The sequence below is a fragment of the Salvelinus alpinus genome, chromosome 25 (genome assembly GCF_045679555.1).
Source record: "Salvelinus alpinus chromosome 25, SLU_Salpinus.1, whole genome shotgun sequence".
NCBI classification, from domain to species: domain Eukaryota; kingdom Metazoa; phylum Chordata; class Actinopteri; order Salmoniformes; family Salmonidae; genus Salvelinus; species Salvelinus alpinus.
The window spans coordinates 17603238-17631140 of NC_092110.1; the positions used below are offsets into that span (position 1 = coordinate 17603238).

General features: G+C 41.3%; 1 protein-coding gene across 1 annotated transcript in view; it reads right to left on the reverse strand.

The window, feature by feature from the left end:
- Positions 1–25975, reverse strand: part of LOC139553503 (protein kinase C eta type-like) — a 37910-nt gene extending 11935 nt beyond the window's left edge. The window contains exons 1-10 of the mRNA XM_071365905.1: positions 25251–25975; positions 14388–14451; positions 8292–8445; positions 8087–8121; positions 7595–7677; positions 6747–6876; positions 6492–6625; positions 2021–2155; positions 1747–1920; positions 416–570 (exon numbers count right to left, since the gene is read on the reverse strand). Of these exons, the coding sequence (XP_071222006.1) occupies positions 416–570; positions 1747–1920; positions 2021–2155; positions 6492–6625; positions 6747–6876; positions 7595–7677; positions 8087–8121; positions 8292–8445; positions 14388–14451; positions 25251–25601 (1415 nt within the window). The 5' untranslated portion in view covers positions 25602–25975. The remainder of the gene's footprint in view (positions 1–415; positions 571–1746; positions 1921–2020; positions 2156–6491; positions 6626–6746; positions 6877–7594; positions 7678–8086; positions 8122–8291; positions 8446–14387; positions 14452–25250) is intronic.
- Between the last annotated feature and the right edge of the window lie 1928 nt (positions 25976–27903).

Genomic DNA, 27903 nt, shown 5'->3' on the forward strand with positions numbered 1-27903 from the left:
GACACGATAAAGACATTACTTTACATAATACACTTGGGCTACATCTGGGGCCATGAGCTGAGAAGTCAGCACAAGGTCTTTAGTACTGTTATAGAGCAAGACCTGGAGTACTAGCGTTAGGCTATTTCCAGGAAAGGACATTAGCTCGTCACGTGAAGCTAGCAGTCATGCTATGTGGCGCTGACACGGAGGGCTATCTAAATATAAACTCAACATTTAGCGTAGCCGCTCACATGATGCTGCCACCTTTATCAACATGAGGCTTGACAGAGACCTTTGTGTTGGCCATCACTGTAAGTTGACAACAGCCCCGTAAAAAGACAAGATGGATTAGAACCAGTCAAAGGCCACCTTGGCATCACTCCAACTAAATGTTAGCGGTCTCTATATAAGAGCATGTGATTGTGTGTCAGACCTGTAGACGATGCCCTTGCTGTGCAGGAACATAAGTGCAGAGGTGATCTCGGCGGTGTAGAAGCGAGCGCGGCACTCCTCAAACTTTCTGGACTTCTGGATGTGGAACATGAGGTCGCCCCCATTGACAAACTCCATCACAAAGAACAGGCGGTCCTGGAACACAGGGACAATGGCTCCTTTCTCAAATACACAACAATGAAACCCCACTACCTCCACAACAGCTCGAGGACATACCAATTCCTCGTGTCAAGGAGGTAATGGTGTCTAATACTCATACATTTCATGAGCCCATATAGCAGATTCATGCAGCAATCACTGCAGAGCCACAACTCCATGATACTAATGAGAAAATACACTGTGCAAATACATACATCCTTTTTTCTCATTACAAGTTAGACACCCGCATGTTCCAGAACATGGGAGCAGGAAAAAACACTTCCCTGTGGAACACGAAGTGCAGTACTGTCTGGGTCATAAATGTCCCAGACATGACTAGCCAGCACATGGTAGAACAGACCCTGTGAACACTAGCTAAGTAGAGAGTCTATAGAGTTTCGATTGACCTTACTATGATCATCTCCTAAACATGTCTTACATTGACTTCATGTCATTGGTAAGATATTATCAAGCTGAATAAAAAACATGAGCTGGCGCACACCCAGAAAAAATTATTTTATCTAGAGGTGGTGACTAACGGCAAATAAACTATAAGCGACTCCATTTTTTATAGCTTATAAGATATTAACTAGTAACACAACTGCATTAGAGTCGTGGTTATGAATGGTGTGGAAAGGCTCTGTGAGAGTGCAGGTGCAATTAGACCTGAAGCAAGTCAATTTACCCCCTCTAATAACAAAGGAAAAAGACAGCAAACTATTAAGTTAAGATAGATGGGGTCTAGGGGCAGTTAAGAATAAGAAAGCTGTGTATAGGAGCCAGGGCAAAATGAGCTTATGGTGGGCTAATCAAACACAAGGGGTGTGATATGAAGTGGTAGCCTGAGGAACAGGGAGCAGGGGTATAGGAAGGAGTAAAGGTAGTTAACTTTTAGTAACAGAGGAAGGGAATGGGCTGTATCATGGATCCATCACTCAACGCTGCTCTATTTTGATCCAAAGTGAAGTAGGCCAGCGAGGGTTCAAACAGCTAAAGCAGATTAGGCTACTGGGTGGGAGAATAGCTCTGTCATGCAGAGGGTCATTCACACTGTGCTGCATTCCCACTCAGATAACGTCAGGGCACTGCTGCCCTCAACAGGACACTCTAGGCATTACAGCTACAGACTTGCCAGTGCGTGCGTGCGTGCGTGCGTGAGTGAGAGACTCTTACCGGTGTCTGAAAGCAGCAGTAGAGCTGAGTGAGGTACGGGTGGCAGCTGGCCAGTGACAGCACTCTCTTCTCTGTCATGGTGCACTCAACATCATCGTCCTGCAGAATTATGTCCTTCTTCAGCACCTTCACTGCAAACACCCGCTCACCGCTGTTCAACCGAGCCAGCATCACCTGAAATAGGAACACACAGCACACAGACGTTAATTACCGGTACCCAACTCTAGACCATCACACAGTCCATGGTGGTATTGCTCTATGGTGGTTGTCTCACCTTGCCGAAGCTGCCCTTCCCCAGCACCTGTAGGAAGGTGAAGTCAGAGATGCCCAGCTGTCTGGTCTGCTGCTGAGGGGTTTCACTCTCTCTCCTCACACTGAGAGCCCGCTCCTGGCCCTGCACTCCAGTGGACTGGGGAACAACAGGATGAACATTTAACTACTGAGTATGTTCATATTGGTATGTATGTACAGTGGGGAGAACAAGTATTTGATACACTGCCGATTTTGAAGGTTTTCCTACTTACAAAGCATGTAGAGGTCTGTAATTTTTATCATAGGTACACTTCAACTGTGAGAGACGGAATCTAAAACAAAAATCCAAAAAATCACATTGTATGATTTTTAAGTAATTAATTTGCATTTTATTGCATGACATAAGTATTTGATCACCTACCAACCAGTAAGAATTCCGGCTCTCACAGACCTGTTAGTTTTTCTTTAAGAAGCCCTCCTGTTCTCCACTCATTACCTGTATTAACTGCACCTGTTTGAACTTGTTACCTGTATAAAAGACACCTGTACACACACTCAATCAAACAGACTCCAATCTCTCCACAATGGCCAAGACCAGAGAGCTGTGTAAGGACATCAGGGATAAAATTGTAGACGTGCACAAGGCTGGGATGGGCTACAGGACAATAGGCAAGCAGCTTGGTGAGAAGGCAACAACTGTTGGCGCAATTATTAGAAAATGGAAGAAGTTGAAGATGACGGTCAACCACCCTCGGTCTGGGGCTCCATGCAAGATCTCACCTCGTGGGGCATCAATGATCATGAGAAAGGTGAGGGATCAGCCCATAACTACACGGCAGGACCTGGTCAATGACCTGAAGAGAGCTGGGACCACAGTCTCAAAGAAAACCATTAGTAACACACTACACCGTCATGGATTGAAATCCTGCAGCGCATGCAAGGTCCCCCTGCTCAAGCCAGCGCATTTCCAGGCCCGTCTGAAGTTTGCCAATGACCATCTGGATGATCCAGAGGAGGAATCGGAGAAGGTCATGTGGTCTGATGAGACAAAAATAGAGCTTTTTGGTCTAAACTCCACTCGCCGTGTTTGGAGGAAGAAGAAGGTTGAGTACAACCCCAAGAACACCCTCCCAACCGTGAAGCATGGGGGGTGCTTTGGGGATGCTTTTCTGCAAAGGGGACAGGACGACTGCACCATATTGAGGGGAGGATGGATGGGGCCATGTATCGCGAGATCTTGGCTAAAAACCTCCTTCCCTCAGTAAGAGCATTGAAGATGGGTCGTGGCTGGATCTTCCAGCATGACAACGACCCGAAACACACAGCCAGGGCAACTAAGGAGTGGCTCCGTAAGAAGCATCTCAAGGTCCTGGAGTGGCCTAGCCAGTCTCCAGACCTGAACCCAATAGAAAATCTTTGGAGGGAGCTGAAAGTTCGTATTGCCCAGCGACAGCCCCGAAACCTGAAGGATCTGGAGAAGGTCTGTATGGAGGAGTGGGCCAAAATCCCTGCTGCAGTGTGTGCAAACCTGGTCAATAACTACAGGAAACGTATGATCTTTGTAATTGCAAACAAAGGTTTCTGTACCAAATATTAAGTTCTGCTTTTCTGATGTATCAAATACTTATGTCATGCAATAAAATGCAAATTAATTACTTAAAAATCATACAATGTGATTTTCTGGATTTTTGTTTTAGATTCCGTCTCTCACAGTTGAAGTGTACCTATGATAAAAATTACAGACCTCTACATGCTTTGTAAGTTGGAAAACCTGCAAAATCGGCAGTGTATCAAATACTTGTTCTCCCCACTGTATGTATGTACAGTGGGGAGAACAAGTATTTGATACACTGCCGATTTTGCAGGTTTTCCTACTTACAAAGCATGTAGAGGTCTGTAATTTTTATCATAGGTACACTTCAACTGTGAGAGACGGAATCTAAAACAAAAATCCAGAAAATCACATTGTATGATTTTTAAGTAATTAATTTGCATTTTATTGCATGACATAAGTATTTGATCACCTACCAACCAGTAAGAATTCCGGCTCTCACAGACCTGTTAGTTTTTCTTTAAGAAGCCCTCCTGTTCTCCACTCATTACCTGTATTAACTGCACCTGTTTGAACTCGTTACCTGTATAAAAGACACCTGTCCACACACTCAATCAAACAGACTCCAACCTCTCCACAATGGCCAAGACCAGAGAGCTGTGTAAGGACATCAGGGATAAAATTGTAGACCTGCACAAGGCTGGGATGGGCTACAGGACAATAGGCAAGCAGCTTGGTGAGAAGGCAACTACTGTTGGCGCAATTATTAGAAAATGGAAGAAGTTCAAGATGACGGTCAATCACCCTCGGTCTGTGGCTCCATGCAAGATCTCACCTCGTGGGGCATCAATGATCATGAGGAAGGTGAGGGATCAGCCCAGAACTACACGGCAGGACCTGGTCAATGACCTGAAGAGAGCTGGGACTACAGTCTCAAAGAAAACCATTAGTAACACACTACGCCGTCATGGATTAAAATCCTGCAGCGCACGCAAGGTCCCCCTGCTCAAGCCAGCGCATGTCCAGGCCCGTCTGAAGTTTGCCAATGACCATCTGGATGATCCAGAGGAGGAATGGGAGAAGGTCATGTGGTCTGATGAGACAAAAATAGAGCTTTTTGGTCTAAACTCCACTCGCCGTGTTTGGAGGAAGAAGAAGGATGAGTACAACCCCAAGAACACCATCCCAACCGTGAAGCATGGAGATGGAAACATCATTCTTTGGGGATGATTCTCTGCAAAGGGGACAGGACGACTGCACCGTATTGAGGGGAGGATGGATGGGGCCATGTATCGCGAGATCTTGGCCAACAACCTCCTTCCCTCAGTAAGAGCATTGCATATGGGTCGTGGCTGGGTCTTCCAGCATGACAACGACCCGAAACACACAGCCAGGGAAACTAAGGAGTGGCTCCGTAAGAAGCATCTCAAGGTCCTGGAGTGGCCTAGCCAGTCTCCAGACCTGAACCCAATACAAAATCTTTGGAGGGAGCTGAAAGTCCGTATTGCCCAGCGACAGCCCCGAAACCTGAAGGATCTGGAGAAGGTCTGTATGGAGGAGTGGGCCAAAATCCCTGCTGCAGTGTGTGCAAACCTGGTCAAGAACTACAGGAAACATATGATCTCTGTAATTGCAAACAAAGGTTTCTGTACCAAATATTACGTTCTGCTTTTCTGATGTATCACATACTTATGTCATGCAATAAAATGCTAATTAATTACTTAAAAATCATACAATGTGATTTTCTGGATTTTTGTTTTCGATTCCGTCTCTCACAGTTGAAGTGTACCTATGATAAAAATTACAGACCTCTACATGCTTTGTAAGTAGGAAAACCTGCAGTGTATCAAATACTTTTTCTCCCCACTGTATGTACAGTGGCTTCGAAAAGTATTCATACACCTTGACTTATTTTGTTGTGTTACAGCCTGATTAAATTTATCATTTTTCTCACCAATCTACACACACTACCCCATAATGAAAAAGTGAAAACATGATTATCAAAATGTTTGCACATTTATTGAAAATGAAATACTGAAATATCTAATTGACATACGTATTCACACCCGAGTCAATACTTTGTAGAAGCACTTTTGGCAGCAATTACAGCTGTGAGTCTTTCTAGGTAAGTCTTTCCACACCTGGATTGTGCAACATTTGCCCGTTGTTCTTAAAAAAACAAACAATCTTCAAGCTCTGTCAAATTGGTTGTTGATCATTGCTAGACCACCATTTCCAGGTATTGCCGTAGATTTTCAGTATGCTTGAAAACATGGAGTGGTACTCAGTAATGTGTTGTATTGGATTTGCCCCAAACATATCACTTTGTATTCAGGACAAAAAGTTAATTACTTTGCCACATTTTTTGCAGTATTACTTTAGTGCCTTGTAGCAAACAGGATGCATGTTTTGGAATATTTGTATTCTATACAGGCAATCTTCTTTCCCATCTGTCAATTAGGTTAGTATTGTGGACTAACTACAATGTTGTTGATCCATCCTCAGTTTCCTTCTATCACACCCACTAAACTCTGTAACTGTTTTAAAGTCACCATTGGCCTCGTGAAATCCTTAACCGGGTTTCCTTCCTCTCCGGCAATGGAGTTAGGAAGGACGCCTGTACCTTTCTAATGACTGGGTGTATTGATACACCATCCAAAGCGTAATTAAACACATTACCATTCTTTTTTGTTGTTGTTGACCCATCGACCAATAAGTGCCGTTCTTTGCGAGGCATTGGAAAACCTCCCTGGTCTTTGTGGTTGAATCTGTGTTAGAAATTCACTGCTCAACTGAGGGATCTTAAATATAACTTATTACATTTTAAATTCAGGGTGTAACACAACAAAATGTAGAAAAAGTCAAGGGGTGTGAATACTTTCTGAAGGCACTGTATGTATGTATGTATGTATGTATGTCTTAATCTCTCTCTCTCTCCTACCAGTGAATTCCGTTTGGAGAAGCCCCCGGCCTGCAGGCCCATCTCTGCCAACTTGTTGGCCAGCTCCACACTGTTGACCCCACAGCTGGGTGCTACGTTGCCCTTACAACGGATGTGCACGTTCATCTTACAGCCTGCAGAGGAGAGACACACAATACACAGGAAGTACAGGTTAATAAGCCGTGCAGATTTCTACCTGTCTATAAACATCCGACAGAAAGAGAGAGTATGAGAAATAAAGAGAAAGAATCTTACTCTTGCAGTGTAGACCCTGTCTGACAAGGCCCCATAGTAGAGAACCACAGTGGTCACAGAAGGTGGGTGCCTTAAAGTTGTGGATGTTGAACTTGTGAGGGACGTTGATACTGAAGCCTTGGTTGGTGGTCTGTGAATGAGATTTCATCAGTATGTCACCCCATTGACCTAGGCTTGCTCAAGCAAACCATCATATGGCATCATAATTAATTAGCAAGTAATTATGCTACTTCTCAAAACATAAATGTTTTTCTTCACATACCAGTATATTAATAAGTCATGTGTCAATCTGTCTAGTTCCTATTTTTCTTCAGTGGTATGGTTTGTTCATATGTGTAGTAGACCGAGACATGAAACTTGAATGTTCAGCATACGTTGAACCTCAGTTTGAGACAAGTTCCCTAAAATGTCTTTAGTGTACTTGTAGAATATGTGTGATAATATTCAGTAGCTTGATGTTGTTGGCCCACACCTTTCTGCCTCACTGAACAACTCAACACAAACAGCATCCTGGGCAGGGTCCCTGATCAACACACAGCTGCTGAATACATGTATGTTCATCATACGTCTAAGGTCTATCAGCTGTAACACAATGCACCTGTAGAACAGTCTATTTTGACTCTGGAATCCCCTGACATTTTTCACAGTGTATTTCAGGTAAAAAGACAACTTTTTGTCTTTGCATTGTCAGAACACATTCCATTGACGGGGGAGGGGTGTTTTTTTGGAGAATGCATGCAGGTGTGGGTGTCATAGTGATGACATGACAGAGCTGTTACAGCATTATTGTAGTGGAATAGGGGTTTGGTGACGAAGGTAAAATGGCTGGTCTCTGTATGTTGTCTCACCGGCTCCTTGACAGGCTTCTTCATACGTGGACACACCGTGACAACCAACTGATGACATCGCTTGTGAACCACACAGGTGCATACTGGGAAACAGACACAGATAGAATGAAAACATGGAAACTAAACAGCAAACAATCAAACCATGTCTGTCACTGATCCTTTCATTTAGAGAAAGAAACTCTGACAAAGGCATCTTCCTGCTGAAACGTTGGTGATTTTAATCAATTGTTTGAGAGAAAGAGCACGATGCCGAATTATTTTAATGAAAGTGAACTTTAAACAGAGTGTCTGTGAGATGGAGGCCAGGCACCGTATGTTGAGAAGGAGGTTGGGTTTAGCAACTTTATAATAAAAGAGGTGTGAGAGCTCAGTCTCTGTGGAGTAGCATTTACTTCCTGTCTGAGTGGGCGGGTGGTCACAGAATGGTGTGAAGGAGAAAAGAGAGACAGAAAGCAGAAAGAAAGACCCAACAAAGAAAACAGTGTCAATTACCTTGGCATTGGTAGCCCTGCTTCCCAAACACACCCCTGTAACCAAAGACCTGACAATCAGAAATCATGCAAGGCATAATGTTTACATAATAAAGACATTGTAATGGGCTGTTTCTATTATACACAATTGACAATACAGTCACAGTTGGTGTACCACATTACATGAACTCTCTGAGGTAAGGGTAGTGGAATGTGTGTGCCCTTACCAGATGAACTCTTTGCAGTGGAAGCAGAAGGTGGGCTGTCGTAGGAAGGTGGACATGAACTTGTGTCCGTTGACCTGATGGATCTTGCGTTTCACGGCCCCTTGCCTCTTCCTGTTGAACTGCTTGAACACCTTGGCCTTCCCCGTGGCGTCATCTGAGAACCCAGGGAACCCAATGGGATGGAGGTCAGACAGACATGTTAAAATGAGTACACAACAAGCATATCATGGATGGTACGCGTTTGTGTGTGTGTGTGTGTATGTCTAGAGTCGTTTTTAAACTGACATTTTATTTGTGAGGTGTGGAAACCACAAGTATACAACAGAAACGTGCATGATGTGGAGTCCCAACACCCTAGAGAGAGAGAGAGAGAGATGGTGGAGTATTGCAGCGAGTACGGCATTCAACAGTCAGATATTGACTGCTTTTGAATGATTTGCTCGCCACAGCAAAAAAAACTAGTTATTTCTCTTTATTGAACTAGGATATAAGACAAAATGTCACTTGGTGCACCCTTAAGTGACACCATCCAGTCAGCCACTATCGTGGACCATCATTAGAGCTGAGCAGACGTAATGCGAGACGAGTTTCCAAAGGGATAATACAGATCAGTGAGTTATGGTCAGGTCTTGGTAGTTCCTGTATGAAGTCCCAGTTTGCCAACACTACTCATGGTCAAAAGCAGCCCTCCTACAGTGCTGAACCTAACCCCTGGATTTCCTTCCATATCACAATAACCCCCATAACAGTGTTGTGGCAAAGCTAAACACACAGCAGAATAGAACAACACAGGAGAGTTAGGGTATGAGACGGAACATACAGCAATGCTGGGCAGTCACAAACAAATAAAAACACAGCAGCTAAATACAAACAAACACAGCAGCTAAACACACTATGTTTGTTCACTGGGAAAACATGCACGTTCTACATGCTTATTGGAGCAGGGTTTGAAAAGCAGTCAGCAGTGACAGCAGATAAAAAGGGAACTTGAGGGTGAGAGTTTGCTAAACACAGTAATTCAATGGATGGACCTTCTCTAAAGCATTCACTCCCAACCATACATGTATCAAGGGAAGGGCTCTTTAAAACAGATGTTTAGGAGTTATATTATGATAAAGTGAGAGAAATGTGCAGAGCTCAGTGCAGTTATGATCTATACAGTGCATCGGTCAGATGCAGTTTAGATAAGGTCTTGATGATTTTCAGTGGTGAATTAACTATGACAGAGTACTGTACAAACTGATAGGGGGGTTGTTCCTACTCAAAAAGCACAAGAAAGAGGACTGACACCCACCATTTCAGATTGTTCTGAAATCAATTATGTTGTTAGAAACAGATAAGATTAGCATTCCTGCAACATTATTTTGTCTTTGAGAAATTAAGCTAATTAGTTGCATCCAAATTGGCCATTTTAATTGATAGGATTCATATAATATTCTATAAATAAAGTACCTAACACCCGATTTGGACCAAACATTTTTTTCCTAACAAGGAGTAAGACCTGAGGAATCCAAAACAATGGTCAAAGGCCAGCCACGGACTCTCCACACCCCACACCAATGCCATTCCAACAACCAGTATACAGTATCAGTTTTCTATGTAGTATGGAGCTGCGGCTCAGAGTATTGTTTCTTCATCCTATGTAATGTATTCTCAGTGGATTTGGTGAAGTTTGTTTCCCCTTGTTCAGAGAAATTAGTAATTGAAGTCATTAGGTTTATATCCCATCCTACATCCTGATATTACCAGGTTATGACCACTAGATGGTGATGTTCTTTCTACCTCTGTAAACAGAAGTTGGAACTGAAATTATTTCCCAATCGTTTCGTTCTGAACAGAAACATCCTTTTTATCGTTCCGTTCCACTTTTCCTACCAGCAAAATAAAGTTCTGAACCAGTTCGAAACCACAAAAAAAGGAACAATTTAGATAGTTCCTTTCTGTTCCTTTTAACATTAAGCTCAACATTAAATTGCTTCAATGGATAGAGGAGCTTGCTATGGAGCGGGCAAACTATGTACAGTTGAAGTCGGAAGTTTACATACACTTAGGTTGGAGTCATTAAAACTCGTTGTTCGAACACTCCACAAATTTCTTGTTAGCAAACTATAGTTTGGCAAGTCGGTTAGGACATTTACTTTGTGCATGACAAGTTATTTTTTCCAACAATTGTTAACAGACAGATTATTTAACTTATAATTCACTGTATCACAATTCCAGTGGGTCAGAAGTTTACATACACTAAGTTGACTGTGCCTTTAAACAGCTTGGAAAATCCAGAAAATTATGTCATGGCTTTAGAAGCTTCTGATAGGCTAATTGACATAATTTGAGTCAATTGGAGGTGTACCTGTGGATGTGTTTCAAGGCCTACCTTCAAACTCAGTGCCTCTATGCTTGACATCATGGCAAAATCAAAAGAAATCAGCCAAGACCTCAGAAGAAAATTGTAGACTTCCACAAGTCTGGTTCATCCTTGGGAACAATTTCCAAACTCCTGAAGGTACCACGTTCATCTGTACAAATATTAGTATGCATGTATAAACACCATGGGACCACGCAGCCGTCATAAAGGAGACGCGTTCTGTCTCCTAGAGATGAACGTACTTTGGTGAGAAAAGTGCAAATCAATCCCAGAACAACAGCAAAGGACCTTGTGAAGATGCTGGAGGAAACAGGTACAAAAGTATCTATATCCACAGTAAAACGAGTCCTATATCGATATAACCTGAAAGGCTGCTCAGCAAGGAAGAAGCCACTGCTCCAAAACCGCCATAAAAAAGCCAGACTACGGTTTGCAACTGCACATGGGGACAAAGATCATACTTTTTGGAGAAATGTCCTCTGGTCTGATGAAACAAAAATAGAACGGTTTGACCATAATGACCATCGTTATGTTTGTAGGAAAAAGGGGGAGGCTTGCAAGCCGAAGAACACCATCCCAACCGTGAAGCACGGGGGTGGCAGCATCGTGTTGTGGGGGTGCTTTGCTGCAGGAGGTACTGGTGCACTTCACAAAATAGATGGCGTCATGAGGGAGGAAAATTATGGGGATATGTTAAAGCAACATCTCAAGACATCAGTCAGGAAGTTAAAGCTTGGTCGCAAATGGGTCTTCCAAATGGACAATTACCCCAAGCGTACTTCCAAAGTTGTGGCAAAATGGCTTAAGGACAACAAAGTCAAGGTATTGGAGTGGCCATCACAAAGCCCTGACCTCAAACCCATAGAGAATTTGTGGGCAGAACTGAAAAAGCATGTGTGAGCAAGGAGGCCTACAAACCTGACTCAGTTACACCAGCTCTGTCAGGAGGAATGGGACAAAATTCACCCAACTTATTGTGGGAAGCTTGTGGAAGGCTACCCGAAATGTTTGACCCAAGTTAAACAATTTAAAGGCAATGCTACCAAATACTAATTGAGTGTATGTAAACTTCTGACCCACTGGGAATGTGATGAAATAAAAGGTGAAATAAAAGCTGAAATAAATCATTCTCTACTATTATTCTGACATTTCACATTCTTAAAATAAAGTGGTGATCCTAACTGACTTAAGGCAGGGAATTTTTTACTAGGATTAAATGTCAGGAATTGTGAAAAACTGAGTTTAAATGTATTTGGCTAAGGTGTATGTACACTTCCGACTTCAACTATATATGCATTGGACAAACAAGTGTAGTGTAGGGTGCAACATGCGATTTAAATTTTGCGGTGAGGAGGGCGCTGGGCATCTTGTTGCTATGACAAGTTAGGCCCACAGAATTATACCTACAGAGGAACGGCTTCTGTGAAGGAACGTCTTTGAACTTCAGAAAGTTGGCTTAACTAACGCTGGACCAGAGCTAGCCCTTGATAATGACTCTTAGTTCCATTAAATTACACATAATGTTGCTTAGAGTTTGAGAGCTAGACCAGAGCTAGCTGAAAAAATGATGTTATTAACCGGTTCCCATGCTTTTAATATAACGGTCCTGTTCCGGAACAGTATAGATCACTTTCGTTCTTAGTTTTCGTTCTGTTCCTCCCAAAAAAAAAAAAAAAAAAATGATTTTCGGTTCCCTGAATCCAACCCCTGCCAATAAGCAGTCTATTGACAAGGTATGACAGCAACCCATGCTTTGGTTTTGTTGGCCACCGTTTCAAATGCTAACTTTGGGCTTTTTCCACCCTTTGTTGTGTTACAAAGCGGGATTAAAATAGATTTAATACATTTTTTTGCCAACAATCTACACAAAACTCTGAAATGTCAAAGTGGAAGAACATTTTATAAATAAATAAATAAAATAGTAATATATCTTGATTAGATAAGTATTCCACCCCCTAAGTCAATACGTTTGAATCACCTTTGGCAGTGATTACAGCTGTGCGTCTTTCGGGGTACTGTAAGTCTCTAAGAGCTTTTTCCACATCTGGATTGTGCAACAGTTACCCATTATTCTTTTCATAATTCTTCAAGCTCTGTCAAATTGGTTGTTGATCTTTGCTAGACAACCATTTTCAGGTCTTGTCATCGATTTTCAAGCAGATTTAAGTCAAAACTGTAACTCAGCCACTCACAAACATTCTTGGTAAGCAGTTTAGATTTGGCCTTGTGATTTTGTCCTGCTGAAAGGTGAATTCATCTCCCAGTGTCTGGTGGAAAGTAGACTGAACCAGGTTTTCCTCTAGAATTTTGCCTGTACTTGACTCAATTCCATTTATTTTTTTTATCCTGAAAAACTCCTCAGTCCTTAACGATTACAAGTATACCCATAGTTTTCTCCTATCACATTCATTAAACTCTGTAACTGTTTTAAGGGCACCATTGGCCTCATGGTGAATCCCTGAGCGGTTTCCTTCCTCTCTGGAAACTGAGTTATCTTTGTGTTGACTGGGTGTATTGATACACCATCCAAAGTGTAATTAATAACTTCATCATACTCAAAGGGATATTCAATGTCTGCTTTTTTCTATATACCTATCTACCAAAATGTGCCCTTCTTTGCGAGGCATTGGAAAACCTCCCTGGTCTTTTAATCTGTGTTTGAAATTCACTGCTCGATTGAGGGACCTTACAGAAAATTGTTTATGTAGGGTACAGATGAGGAAGTCATTCAAAAAAATCCCCTTTAAAACGAATCACCTAATAGTAGGAACAGCACCATCTAGTGGTCAAAACCTGGTAATATCAGGATGTAGGATGGGACATAAAGCTAACAACTTCAATAACCAATTTCTCTGAGCAGAAAAAAACCCAGCAACAATTTCACGGAGAATGCATTAGATAAGATGAAGAAACAATACTCCGAGCCGCAGCCCAATACTACTTGTCAAGCACAGAGAACTGATACTGTATACTCATTATTTGGTTGGAATGGCCGTGGGATGGGGGGTCCGTGGGTGGTTTTTGACAATTTATTTAGATTACTCGTGTCTTACTCACTGTTAGAAAAAACGTTTGGTCCAAATTGGATGTTAGGTACTATATTTATTGAATATTATATGAATCCTACAAATGGCAACAACAAAAAATGATCAGAGGTCAAATTATATTTCAACAAAATAATATTGTAGGAATGCTAATCTTTTCTGTTTCTAACTACAGAAATGATTTCGGAAAAATCTGAGATGTCTTGCTGAAATTAAATGGAACGACCCAGAGGGGAGTATGTCTGTCAGACAGAGAACAGAGGATAAAATATGAATGATTAAAGCAACAATGTTCTACTGGAAAGGAAACAAAGAAGTCGATAAGATTCCCATCAGTCAAAGCATCTGCAGTATGACTTACAGTAAGTCAGTCACACGACACACATGCATGAACGCACACACAAACAGGTTTCTGTGATGCTGAATATCTATGTCTGACAGCCTGTACGTAATCAGCTGCATCAGGGGCTGTGTTGAAGCAGACAGACAATTAACTTTAGAGGGAGGAGGGACATTATGTCGAACAGAACAAAGTGTTACTGAATATTTAAGGACTTGAAAGAATGTGTGCCATCTTAGTGTAAGATAAATAAAAAGATACGAACAGAGAGGGAGGGAGATGGCAATACTATCTATGGATGAAATAGATAGATGGTTGGTGTAATATACACAATGAAAAATCCTTACCATCAATGAAGGAGCCATTAAGTGTTATGAGGATGAACACCTTGCCCTCTGGCTCCAGGTCCACCTGCACACAAACACAGGAGACTAGACATTAGACAAGACTAGTCAATGAGCAAAAGCTAACCATGTGACTCCCAACCAACCAGGTAACTCCCAAACCAACATATGTAATGCAATATAACCTATATTTATTGTAGGGGAGATAGGGGTAAGGGGTAAGTTGAGCCAAAGGGGTAAGTTGAGCCACTCTTTTTTCTAGGAAACCATACACAAATATTTTGGAAGAGACCATCATTTCACGGAGGGAAAAAAAACACATGGGAAAAGTGGTAAGTAAGTTAGGTCCAAAAAAACAGCTTTTCACCAAGTCAAATGCATTTATTGTGTTAGAGGTTTCATGATGCTGGTATCTAAATCAAAGTAGATCATTTTAAGATTGTGTTATACATCAGTCTGGGTCTCTAAGCTTCAATATGAGGTCCTAAACCTAGCATGAAAGTGCATCCTTGAAGTTGTGTGGGTTAAATGTTTGCCTTGGGGTAAGTTGAGCCAATGGCAAGTTGAGCAAATAGATTTGTTTTTGTTTCCCAGGCGTAATGCAAGGCATTATCGCTGGGATATGAGGTAACAATAAAAGTGTACAAAAAAAGTACAAAGTGTTTGTTACAGTAGGTGTTAATAAGCCTAGTGACTGTGTTGAATTGTGTTGAATTGTGTTTGGGAAATAAAGATAGACGGTTTTAAAAAGGTAGTGGAACTATTTCTTCAGTCGAGGAACTTTTAGGCGACTTAACTTACCATGTCCGGTGCTCAATTTAGCCCATACCCGGGCTATGTTGTGCCAAGATACCTCTCTTTTTGGACAAGCTATGTTGTCAAAACTGTAATGTTTACATGAATTGTGATTATTTCCAGGGATACACAACATCCTGAAATACAGTATGTGTAAATATCTTTGTCAGAAAGAATACTATATTTCCCTTGACGGAGTGACTCAATGTAAAACATGGCTCAATTTACCCCACTATGCAAGGTGTAGGGGGAGTGTGTTATAGGTATGTAAATGTGTGTAGACATGATGTTAGATCTTTGTTTAACATACCGGTATGTAGCGTGTAGGTGCGTGTGTTGTGAATGGTTGAGTGTGTATGTAATGTGGGGAGAATGTGAGCAATGTGGAAGAGAGACTAGAGAGCAGGTCCAGCTTGTTTAGCTAGCTTCAGTAAATGACACCCTGCTTCACTCAAAATAGATGCTATCTCACACAGACATAAGCATCAGCATAAAGAAGACATACGGATAGAGACAGACAATAGACAAAATAAGACACAGTCAGAAACCTGAAAAGAGTTCCACTGCTGCAGAGGCCATGCACTAACCGCTTCATTGAAACGGAGGTTACTTACAGCACAAACTACAGACACGGTTCTCGTCAGACAGACCCCCCAATGGAAAATCTTGACAACCCACAACAAAAGTGACATGATTGGGCGGATACTGCAAGATCATCTCCATCCTGATTCAGTCATCTCTACCAGCCTGTCTCTCCATTCAAACTTCTTGGTCAGTTATATCATTCGGTATTGCTATGAGGAGGGCATATCTCTAACATATCACATTCTACTGCTGAGGCTCAAACATAAGGACATGTAAAACCCCAGACTAAGTACACCATCAGATGTAAGATCATGATAATTCCACCTCTCTCTCTCTCTCCTTAACATGACATCACCCTCCACACATGTTTCCTTTGTGTACAGCTGAGCACACACATCCTCATAAACTATTAGCCTACAGTCACCCATTACTGTCCTGTTCTCTTTCTCTGAGAGTGCTGGACCTGTGTCTTCAGTGAATCAACTGAGGCAAGCAGAAAAAGTCAGATGAAGACAGAAGAGTTCAGACTAAATCAGGCTTTGATGCTGACACGACCATACTAAATTTAAAAAGCAGGAACTTTGTCTGACTGAGTACCACATGGCAGTAAGGGGAAGTGATTTTTTTCTGGGGGAGGAGCGATAGTTCCTGACAAACATTTACAGTTAAACTGAGTCTATTCCATCCACTTCTGCTTAAAAGCAGAGACAAGACTGTCAAGATGAACCTGAAGGATGGTTCAACACAGAACACTAATGAAGTCATCACAGATGTCAAATTTGAGGTCTTAGTGGAATCTTCCCTCCAGTGTTAAGGCTGTGAGTGGGGTGTAAGAGGAGTGGGTGGATGGCACATACTGTAAGGCTGAGCCGCAGGCCCATGAGACAACAGATATGACTGCATGCTTCTATTTTGAGTTGCTCTCGAGGTTAACGCCTCATACTGCTACTTGTTTAGATAAAGAAACCTATCCACCCTTGTGTATGTGTATGTGTACGTGTGTGTGTGTGTGTGTGTGTTTGTGTGTGTGTGTGAGCCCTTAGATCAAAGACACTGAAGTTTTGTGTTTAATATGCAACATTGTACTGATTAGAGAGGAACACCGATGAGAAAGTGCTGTCTTTGTCTCTGAACCAAGAGAAGCTATAAAACAAGGGAGATGAGATGGGGAAAGACTTGGGAGCCTTTGAGCGTAAAGCAGACGGTGGGAAACCTTCAACAACAGTGGTGTGGGCGTGTGGAGGCCTGTGCCCTACTCTACACGTCATAGGTATAGGGCCCCAAGCACTTCATCTGAGAGTTAACGAAGCAAAACAAGTCTCAGTTCAGATCTTGAGCTGGAAGAAACGCACACCTGTTTAGGTTTTGGCTAGCAGAGTAGTATACTTGTAAAACAAAAGGAGAGCTGCACGCTCTAGGAGCTCAGATGCAATAATTTAATAACCAACATTTCGACAGCCAAGCTATCTTCATCAGGGTATAATGATAAACACCGCGGGTCACATCGCTATATCGTCAGCGAACACGTCACCCTGGTCTCACAGTTCAGATCTATCAGATGAGTACTTTCAAGGCTGCATATCGTAAAAGAGTGAAGCCAGGCTATGCACACGTCTGCCATACCTCACAGACGCACTGTACTTGACTCTGGCCTTCATCGGTTGGTTCCTGGTGGAAGCTTTACAAAAAAAATCTAGCTCAGATTCTACTTTTCAAGAGGAGTGAGCTGTCTGTTAACAGCTTTTGGGCACCATGACACAGATGAGGTTTTGAGTATGGCAGACCACTGTACTGCATGACCATGAAAGATAATAAGAAGCCCAGATAGCCACTGGAGGGCGTTGAGTCTCAAGGTGCACAGACGTTACCAGATCTACCTGTCCCAGGCATGTACAAGTTCAGGTTACACACCAATCACATTTTTTGTTTACTCCTCTAGGACCGAAAGTAAACCAGACGAGCGAAACTGTTGTAGAGGGAAATTTTCTCTCCAGTGACAGACAAATTCCAAACCAGTAGTAGTCTATGGTTTACAGAGGGTGTAACCCTGAAAGCAACACATATCAACCAAAGACAAACGTGGAGAGTAATACCAGCTCTTGATACCATCACATTAAAACTTCTTATGGCTGCAATCCCGGTAACGGGATGATATGACAACAGCCAGTGAAAGTGCAGGGCGCCAAATTCAAAACAACTGAAATCTCATAATTAAAATTCCTCAGACATACATGTTTCTTATACCATTTTAAAGGTAATCTTGTTGTTAATCCCACCAAAGTGTCCGATTTCAAATATGCTTTTCAGCGAAAGCACTACAAATGATTATGTTAGGTCACACCAAACCACAATAAGCACAGCCATTTTTCCAGCGAAAGATAGCAGTCACAAAAAGCAGAAATATAGCTAAAATTAATCACTAACCTTTGATGATCTTCATCAGATGACACTCATAGGACTTCATGTTACACAATACATGCATGTTTTGTTTGATAAAGTTCATATTTATATAAAAAAATCTGAGTTTACACTGGCGCGTTACATTCACTAGTTCCAAAAACATCCAGTGATAGTGCATAGCCACATCGTTTCAACAGAAATACTCATCATAAATGTAGATGATAATACAAGTTATACACATGGAATTATAGATATACCTCTCCTTAATGCAACCGCTGTGTCAGATTTAAAAAAAACTTTACGGAAAAAGCAAACCATGCAATAATCTGAGACGGAGCTCAGAACAAGAGTCAAATTAGCCACCATGTTGGGAGTCAACAGAAACCAGAAATTACATGATAAATATTCCCTTACCTTTGATGATCTTCATCAGAATGCACTCCCATGAATCCCAGGTCCACAATAAATGCTTGATTTATTCGATAATGTCCGTTATTTATGTCCAATTAGCTACTTTGGTTAGCACGTTTGGTAAACAATTCCAAAGTCACAAAGCGCGTTCACTAAAACATGACGAAATGTCCAAAAGTTCCATAACAGTCAGTAGAAACATGTCAAACGATGTATTGAATCAATCTTTAGAATGTTGTTAACATACATCTTGAATAACGTTCCAACCGGAAAATTACATTGACTTCAGATGAGCGATGGAACGGAGCTGCCTCTCACGTGAACGCGCATGGTCAAAGCATGGTCACCTCATGCCAGTGGTGACTCATTCCTGTCTCCTTCGGCTCCCCTTTACAGTAGAGTCATCAGACAAAGTTCTATTGACTGTTGACATCTAGTGGAAGCCGTAGGAAGTGAAAACTCATCCATATCTCGCTGTAATTTCAATGGGAGCTTGGTTGAAAATCTACTAGCCTCAGAAAAAATTCAAACAGGAAGTGGAACTTCTCAGGTTTTTGCCTGCCATATGAGTTCTGTTATACTCACAGACATAATTCAAACAGTTTTAGAAACTTCAGAGTGTTTTCTATCCAGTACTAATAATAATATGCATATATTAGCAACTATAACTGAGGAGCAGGCCGTTTACTCTGGGCACCTCTGTGCACCTTTCATCCAAGCTACTCAATACTGCCCCTGCAGCCATAAGAAGTTTTAACATCTGTATATGACATGCCCTAAGATAATAGCCTATCACACTTCAGCTTGTTTGTACAGGCAAGTCACAGGAATTAGATGCAAAGTCTCTGCTAGTTGTGGTTTCCAGCATACTTTACAATGCAATACTTCACATACTGCTACCGGGTAGCATAGTTAGCACGACAGAGGCACGTGTGGTTATTATTGTTGTCTATCAACAATGACAAGCCACCGGGGTCTGACAACTTGGATGGAAAATTACTGAGGATAATAGCGGACAATATTGCAACTCCTATTTGCCATATCTTTAATTTAAGGCCTACTAGAAAGTGTGTGCCCTCAGGCCTGGAGGGAAGCAAAAGTCATTCCGCTACCTTAGAATTGTAAAGCCCCCTTTACTGGCTCTAACAGCCGACCAATCAGCCTGTTACCAACCCTTAGTAAAGTTTTTGAAAAAATTGGGTTTGACCAGATACAATGCTATTTTACAGTAAACAAATTTACAACAGACTTTCAGCACGCTCATAGGGAAGGACATTCAACAAGCACAGCACTTACACAAATGACTTATGATTGGCTGAAAGAAATTGATGATACAAATATTGTGGGGGCTGTTTGTTAGACTTCAGTGCGGCTTTTGACATTATCGATCATAGTCTGCTGCTGGAAAAACGTATGTGTTTTGGCTTTACACCCCCCTGCTATATTGTGGATAAAGAGTTACCTGTCTAACAGAACACAGAGGCCGTTCTTTAATGGAAGCCTCGCCAACATAATCCAGTTAGAATCAGGATTTCCCTAGGGCAGCTGTCTAGGCCCCTTACTTTTTTCAATCTTTACTAACCACATGCCACTGGCTTTGAGTAAAGCCAGTGTCTATGTATGCAGATGACTCAACACTATACACGTCAGCTACTACAGCAACTGAAATGACTGCAACACTTAAGAGCTGCAATTAGTTTCAGAATGGGTGGCAAGGAATAAGTTAGTCCTAAATACAAAAGTAAAAGCATTGTATTTAGGACAAATCATCCACGAAACCCTGAACTTCAACTAAAATCTTGTAATGAATAATGTGGAAATTGAGCAAATTGAGGTGACTTAACTGCCTGGCGTAACCCTGAATTGTAAATTGTCATGGTCAAAACATATTGATACAACAGTAGCTAAGATGGCCCTTAAATGTAGACGGGGAGCTAACAATGATATGCATGTCAATCTCTTGACTTCATCACTAGTTGTTTTTGTAAGAAGTGTTGACAAGCTGAATGCACTGAGGTGTCCGTTTAAACTACTAGCACACAGCTTGGACACCGATGCATACCCCACAAGACATGCCACCAGAGGTCTCTTCACAATCCCCAAGTCAAGAACAGACTATGGGAGGTGCACTTTACTACATACAGCCATGACTACATGGAACTCTATTCCACATCAGGTAACTCATGCAAGCAGTAGAATCAGATTTAAAAACAGACAAAAACATCTTATGGAACAGTGGGGACTGTGAAGAGACGCACACACAGGTACAGACACACACATATCAATCAATTTCAATTTTATTTTATATAGCCCTTCGTACATCAGCTAATATCTCGAAGTGCTGTACAGACACCCAGCCTAAAACCCCAAACAGCTAGTAATGCAGGTGTAGAAGCACGGTGGCTAGGAAAAACTCCCTAGAAAGGCCAAAACCTAGGAAGAAACCTAGAGAGGAACCAGGCTATGAGGGGTGGCCAGTCCTCTTCTGGCTGTGCCGGGTGGAGATTATAACAGAACTATGCCAAGATGTTCAAAAATGTTCATAAGTGACAAGCATGGTCAAATAATAATCATGAATAATTTTCAGTTGGCTTTTCATAGCCGATCATCAAGAGTTGAAAAACAACAGGTCTGGCACATATGCACACACACGCTAGAACACACACTCTACACAAACGTACATTGTAATATTGTTGTATGGTGGTATTATACATTTTGTATTGTAGATATGTAGTGGTGTAATAATGTTATATGATGTACTGTTTTATCTTTTGTTTTATGTGTAATGTAAGTGACTTAATGTGTCTGGACCTCAGGAAGAGTAGCTGCTGCCTTGGCAACAGATAATGGGGATCCCTAATAAATACAAATACCTCTTGATGATGTCACCTTTGCCTTTCTGACAGGCTTAAGTTAAACACACAGAGGTATCCACCAAGATGCCACCTATAATGAGCTGCTGAAGATTCTTATGGGAAAAGGAGACAATGGGATCTGCATGCTTTGGATATCACTTTCCCTGTACAGAAAGGACTGGAAAAGGAATGGCAGAATGATTGTAAACGATGCAGGTCTACAAGAAGAATCTTGTGTTCCATGGCTCCTGGCATCAGTTTATCAACATACAGTACATTATGGAATGTGTATGGGGCTTTTCTATAAACTTGGGTACCAGTGAGGATTTCACTGATAATAATCTGCCAACCTTTTTCATGTAATTACATGAAGATATAAGGGGGATCATAGCCATGGTCAATAAAATTCACAAGTTGTTTAACCCTTAATCGTGGTTGGTGTCTTGACGAACTTGTCCAAAATCGTGTGAGATAAAACATGCCCTTTTCTGTTCTTGCATTTACGGCATGTAAATTGTTATATCATATTAAGCATTAATCAGTTAAATAAGACATTGAACCCCTAAGAATCCTGGATCTCGCTTTCAGACAGATCTTAGAAATGCAGTGCAACTATGTTACATTTAGTGTCTCCTATTATTGGGTGCAAAGAGTTTATGGGCACACAAATCCATGTAGGCTATGCATTTGAAAATGGAATGCTTCTAACTGAAAGAGTCACTGTACCTTAATACTTAAAACCTAAACTGATACTGTCATTGATGTGGTTCTTCAATAATTATGCAAAATACTTGTCGGATGATCATTTGGTGTGCAGCTGATTAGTTAAGCCATGATATTTGCACACATCATCATCTGATCTAGGAAGGAATTTTCCAATTGACAGTCAAGTGATGAACAGCTGTTGTGATGGTGCATGCAATGAAACAACAGCCCAAGTGCTGGAAAAAAGGTGTTTCTGAGGAATGTCCAGAATATGCCGTGGAAGATAGTTGTGCCTGGATCCAGATTGGATCTAATATCCTTAGCAACTGACAATGATCCTCTGTTGTTGTCTGCTTGATTAACAGCAGTGTCTTCTTAGATTTAAAAGAAAAAGCATCAGGCTATACTTATGAGTTCATGTTTTTCAGCCAGCTTCATATGTTTTTGTGCCTCGGATTGGACACCAAGTCTACTGCTTGCACCCAACACTATTCCTATTCATTATTCTGGATATAATGACAACAAATGACATAGCCTAGTGACATAGCCAAATTCAAGTAGGCTACTGGAATAGGCCTACCTTGAAAATCAGACATTTCCTCAATATGGTGCTTGAAAAGTAATTAGAATTACTATTCATCTGTGAATTCATTTTTTACAGTTTATGTGAGAGATGTGGCCACTTTCATTTGTTTCCCGCCGGTTCATTTGAAGGGTGTTGTGCTACTCCGTTGTGGTAAAACCACGTGTGGTTATTATGACGACATCTAATGTTGGCATTCCATATAAATAGGGGAACTGGTTTTTGGGGAACTGGTTTTGGGGCACTTTCTCATTATAAAAACAGCGATGGTGAGATTAAGGCTACCACTATCCATGGCCTGCGTCAGCCACATAGGCTATAGTCAGGCAATGTTCACATTATTCTCACATATTTTAGAATGTAATAATAATTTGAGTATCAATGCATTGGCAAGGTTTAAAAAAAGCATTATTCTTAAAGTGGTAATGGCCTATTTTATTTTTACACTTTTTGCATATTGGGGGAGGGGGGTTCTGTATTAGGCCCTATATGTACAATTATATCAATTATTAAGTGCTTGAAAAGTCCCTGAATTTGACTTGCCAATGTATACATGAACTCTGCTTAAACAATGTGTACAGTCGTGGCCAAAAGTTTTGAGAATGACACAAATATACATTTTCACAAAGTCTGCTGCCTCAGTTTTTTCTGATGGCAATTTGCATATACTCCAGAATGTTATGAAGAGTGATCAGATGAATTGCAATTAATTGCAAAGTCCCTCAAATTAACTGAAGCCCCAAAAAACATTTCCACTGCATTTCAGCTCTTCCACAAAAGGACCAGCTGACATCATGTCAGTGATTCTCTCGTTAACACAGGTGTGAGTGTTGACGAGGACAAGGCTGGAGATCACTCTGTCATGCTGATTGAGTTCGAATAACAGACTGGAAGCTTCAAAAGGAGGGTGGTGCTTGGAATCATTGTTCTTCCTCTGTCAACCATGGTTACCTGCAAGGAAACACGTGCCGTCATCATTGCTTTGCACAAAAAGGGCTTCAAAGACAAGGATATTGCTGCCAGTAAGATTGCACCTTAAATCAACCATTTATCGGATCATCAAGAACTTCAAGGAGAGTGGTTCAATTGTTGTGAAGAAGGCTTCAGGGCGCCCAAGAAAGTCCAGCAAGCGCCAGGACCGTCTCCTAAAGTTGATTCAGCTGCAGGATCGGGGCACCACCAGTACAGAGCTTGCTCAGGAATGGCAGCAGGCAGGTGTGATTGCATCTGAACGCACAGTGAGGTAAAGACTTTGAGGATAGCCTGGTGTCAAGAAGGGCAGCAAAGAAGCCCCTTCTCTCCAGGAAAAACATCAGGGACAGACTGATATTCTGCAAAAGGTACAGGGATTGGACTGCTGAGGACTGGGGTAAAGTCATTTTCTCTGATGAATCTCCTTTCAGATTGTTTGGGGCATTTGGAAAAAAGCTTGTCTGGAGAAGACAAGGTGAGCGCTACCATCAGTCCTGTGTCATGCCAACAGTAAAGCATCCTGAGACCATTCATGTGTGGGGTTGCTTCTCAGCCAAGGGAGTGGGCTCACTCACAATTTTGCCTAAGAACGCAGCCATTAATAAAGAATGGTAGCAACACATCCTCCGAGAGCAACTTCTCCAAACCATCCAGGAACAGTTTGGTGACGAACAATGCCTTTTCCAGCATGATGGAGCACCTTGCCATAAGGCAAAAGTGATAACTAAGTGGCTCGGGGAACAAAACATTGATATTTTGGGTCCATGGCCAGGAAACTCCCCAGACCTTAATCCCATTGAGAATTTGTGGTCAATCCTCAAGAGGTGGGTGGACAAACAAAACCCCACAAATTCTGACAAACTCCAAGCATTGATTATGCAAGAATGGGCTAACATCAGTCAGGATGTGGCCCAGAAATTAATTGACAGCATGCCAGGGAGGATTGCAGAGGTCTTGAAAAAGAAGGGTCAACACTGCAAATATTGACTCTTTGCATCAACTTCATGTAATTGTCAATAAAAGCCTTTGACACTTATGAAATGCTTGTAATTATACTTCAGTATTCCATAGTAACATCTGACAAAAATATCTAAAGACACTGAAGTAGCAAACTTTGTGGAAATTAACATTTGTGTCATTCTCAAAACTTTTGGCCACGACTGTAGTACTAGGCCTATCTTGTTGTATAAGTGGAGTTACGGGCCAATTTGTATATATATATTCACTTTTATTCCTCTAAGTACACAATGTGGAACTGCATGAAAATCATTTTTATTTTTGTTTCAAACCATTTAGAAATGTTGTGGTCCAATGTGTTTATTTACAGGAATACCTGTATATGCAAAATCCCCAAAAGTTCCAAGGGAACTACTAAAGAGTAAAAAAAAGCATGATCAGTGTATTTTAACTCCCTTTAATGACTGTATGTGTCTTACAGTCTGACTATATTAATTAAGCTTTTATACCGAATAGCCAAGAGGATAAAAGTGTCAGGCAAGCATGTCAATCACATCCCTATCCATCCTCACAGTGCAAACTGCCCAGGACTTAGCTACTCACCCATCCTTCAAAAGTCTCTTCTGTGTTCAATGTTTTCATCAGGTCCTCAAATTGAAATGTGCAGTTGGCAACAAAATCGTCATACCCTATGGGCGCATCGTGAAATACAGCCAACTCTATATGCTTGCCGTCGTTGACATTGAGGCAGAACTCTTCGTTGTAAGTTGGCATGTTGGTTTTCTGCTTTGTATGCGTCTGTCCAATTTTGTACTCGTCCACCTTTATCACAATGTAAGGGTCTAAAGTGGGAGCTGTTTTGTTGAACATTGTAGAATGGCGAAGGGAAAAAGTAGTTGGTTTGAGGTCCAACGCCTCACCAATTCTAAGCTTTAGATACCCGTTGAACTTCATGATATTGTTCCTCTAAAGAAAAAAAACACGTCTACAAACTCAAAGTAAAAACAATATATACTTAACTAAAATAAAAAATACGCTATGGATTTAACATGCATGCAAAGCATTCTTATTTTCTGATATACATCAATATCGTTGACTGTGAATTGGAGTCCAATGTTGGCTCCTAAAGCGATTCGAAAGCGTTGCTCTTGTCATTTGCCATCTGCAGGTGATGCGTTCTCACAGTGCTCTTGACCCTTGGTCCTGAGCACTTTCCTGGTCAAATGTGTGTCCTTGCCTTCCGAAACACCCCAGCTGAAGTAAACTAAAACAGAAAGCTCGCACGTCCTGGAGAACGACCTTCTTCAAAGAAGCTCTAAGCAAGTTCCGTAAAAAGGAAGTAGCCTACAAGAAGTAGCAACAATGATTTCCCTGTAAAGTTTCTTCTTTCTCAATGTGTTTACATTTTGTTCTGACTAATCTGATTGCTACCTGCATGCAACTGTAAAAGGTCTTGCCAATATGTGTTAGAGATTGTAGTCTCCTCGGTTACTGTCAAGGATTAATATAATACTGTGAGAAAGTACATTACGACTATAACTACCATGATGCACCGCTGTGCTTAGGGTTGCCTCAAAGCATGCAGGTATCGAAATGACTCACCTGTCCTCAGCCGATACAGTGCCTTCAGAAAGTATTCATACCCGTTGACTTATTCCACATTTTGTTGTTACATCCTGAATTCAAAATTGATTAAATGTATTATTTTTTTCTCCCATCCATCTAGACACAATACCCCATAATGAGAAAGTGAAAATATTTTTTTCTTAATTTTTGCAAATGTATTAAATGAAATATAGCATTTACATAAGTATTAACACCCCTGAGTCAATACATGTTAGAATCATCGTTGGCAGCGAGTCTTTCTGGGTAAGTCCAAACATAACGCTTTGTATTCATGACATGAAGTTAATTTATTTTTATTTTTTTCAGTTTTGCGTTAGTGCCGTATTGAAAACAGGATGTTTGTTTTGTAATATTTGTATTCTGTACAGGCTTCCTTCTTTTCACTCTGTCATTTAGGTTAGTATTGTGGAGTAACTACGTTGTTGATCCATCTTCAGTTTTCTCTTATCACAGCCATTAAACTCTGTAGCTATTTTAAAGTCGCAATTGGCCTCATGGTGAAACGGATATTCAATTATGTTTTTTTTTATTTTTACCCATCTTCCAAAAACCTCCCTAGTCTTTGTGGTTGAATCTGTGGTTGAAATTCACTGCTTGACTGAGGGACCTTACAGAAATTGTATGTTTTGGGAACAGAGATGAGGTAGTCATTCAAAAATCATGTTAAACACTTATTGCATACAATAGCTTTTCATTTAATTCATTTGTAATAATTTCGAAAAACATAATTCCACTTTGACATTATGGGGTATTGTCTGTAGGCCAGTGACACAACATCTCAATTTAATTCATTTTAAATTCAAGCTGTAACAATAAAATGTGGAATACTTTCTGAAGGCACTGTAAATAAATGATCAAATAGCACCCTCTTGTGATAAACAGAGAGTGTGAATAACTAGAGCTACACATTCTTCAACTTCACACTTAGATAAATACTCAGAATGGAGACTGCAAGCTATCTAGTCTCAGTAGTTCATCCCTGAGGTCTTTTGTACAGTTCTTGTGTGAGAAAAATCCTAGCTCACCTGGCACAGCTGTGAAGATCTAAACGCACATGGCCATGAGCTGCAAGACATAGGAGAAACAACGGGGCTTTTAATGTGAATTAAAAGGATGGGAGATGTGGAGTTGATTTATGCTGAGTTCTAATAATGAAAAGGCATGAGTTTTCTTCTGAGAGCCTCAGAGGACCTATAACCTATAAAAGTCAACAGCAACCACAAATGATGACCTTGAAACTCATGTATTGGTCCTAACTCCCCTCCAGTCTAACCCTACTTGCACCCTCTGTCTCTGAATATCTTCCTCTGACACACACACTCTCCCTCTGCCCTCATTTCCAAACTCCCTTGACCCCACTCTCTGTGGGTCTCCATTTTATCCCCATTCGGTGCAAACTGTCATTCTTTCCTCTTGTTCTCTCTATTTCTCTCCCCTCTGTCTATCTTTCTCTATGTGGTGTGCTTTAGGGGAGTTTAGTCCATCCATAAATGTCATGATCAAAGTCTGGTCGTTATTAGTGTTAGACATGACCTCTCACCCTTCTCTGCCAAATGTCAGCGCCCCACATCTCTCTCTTTCAGCTGCTTCAAATAAAGAGGCCACATCCCAGGGAAGAGAGGTGGTCGTA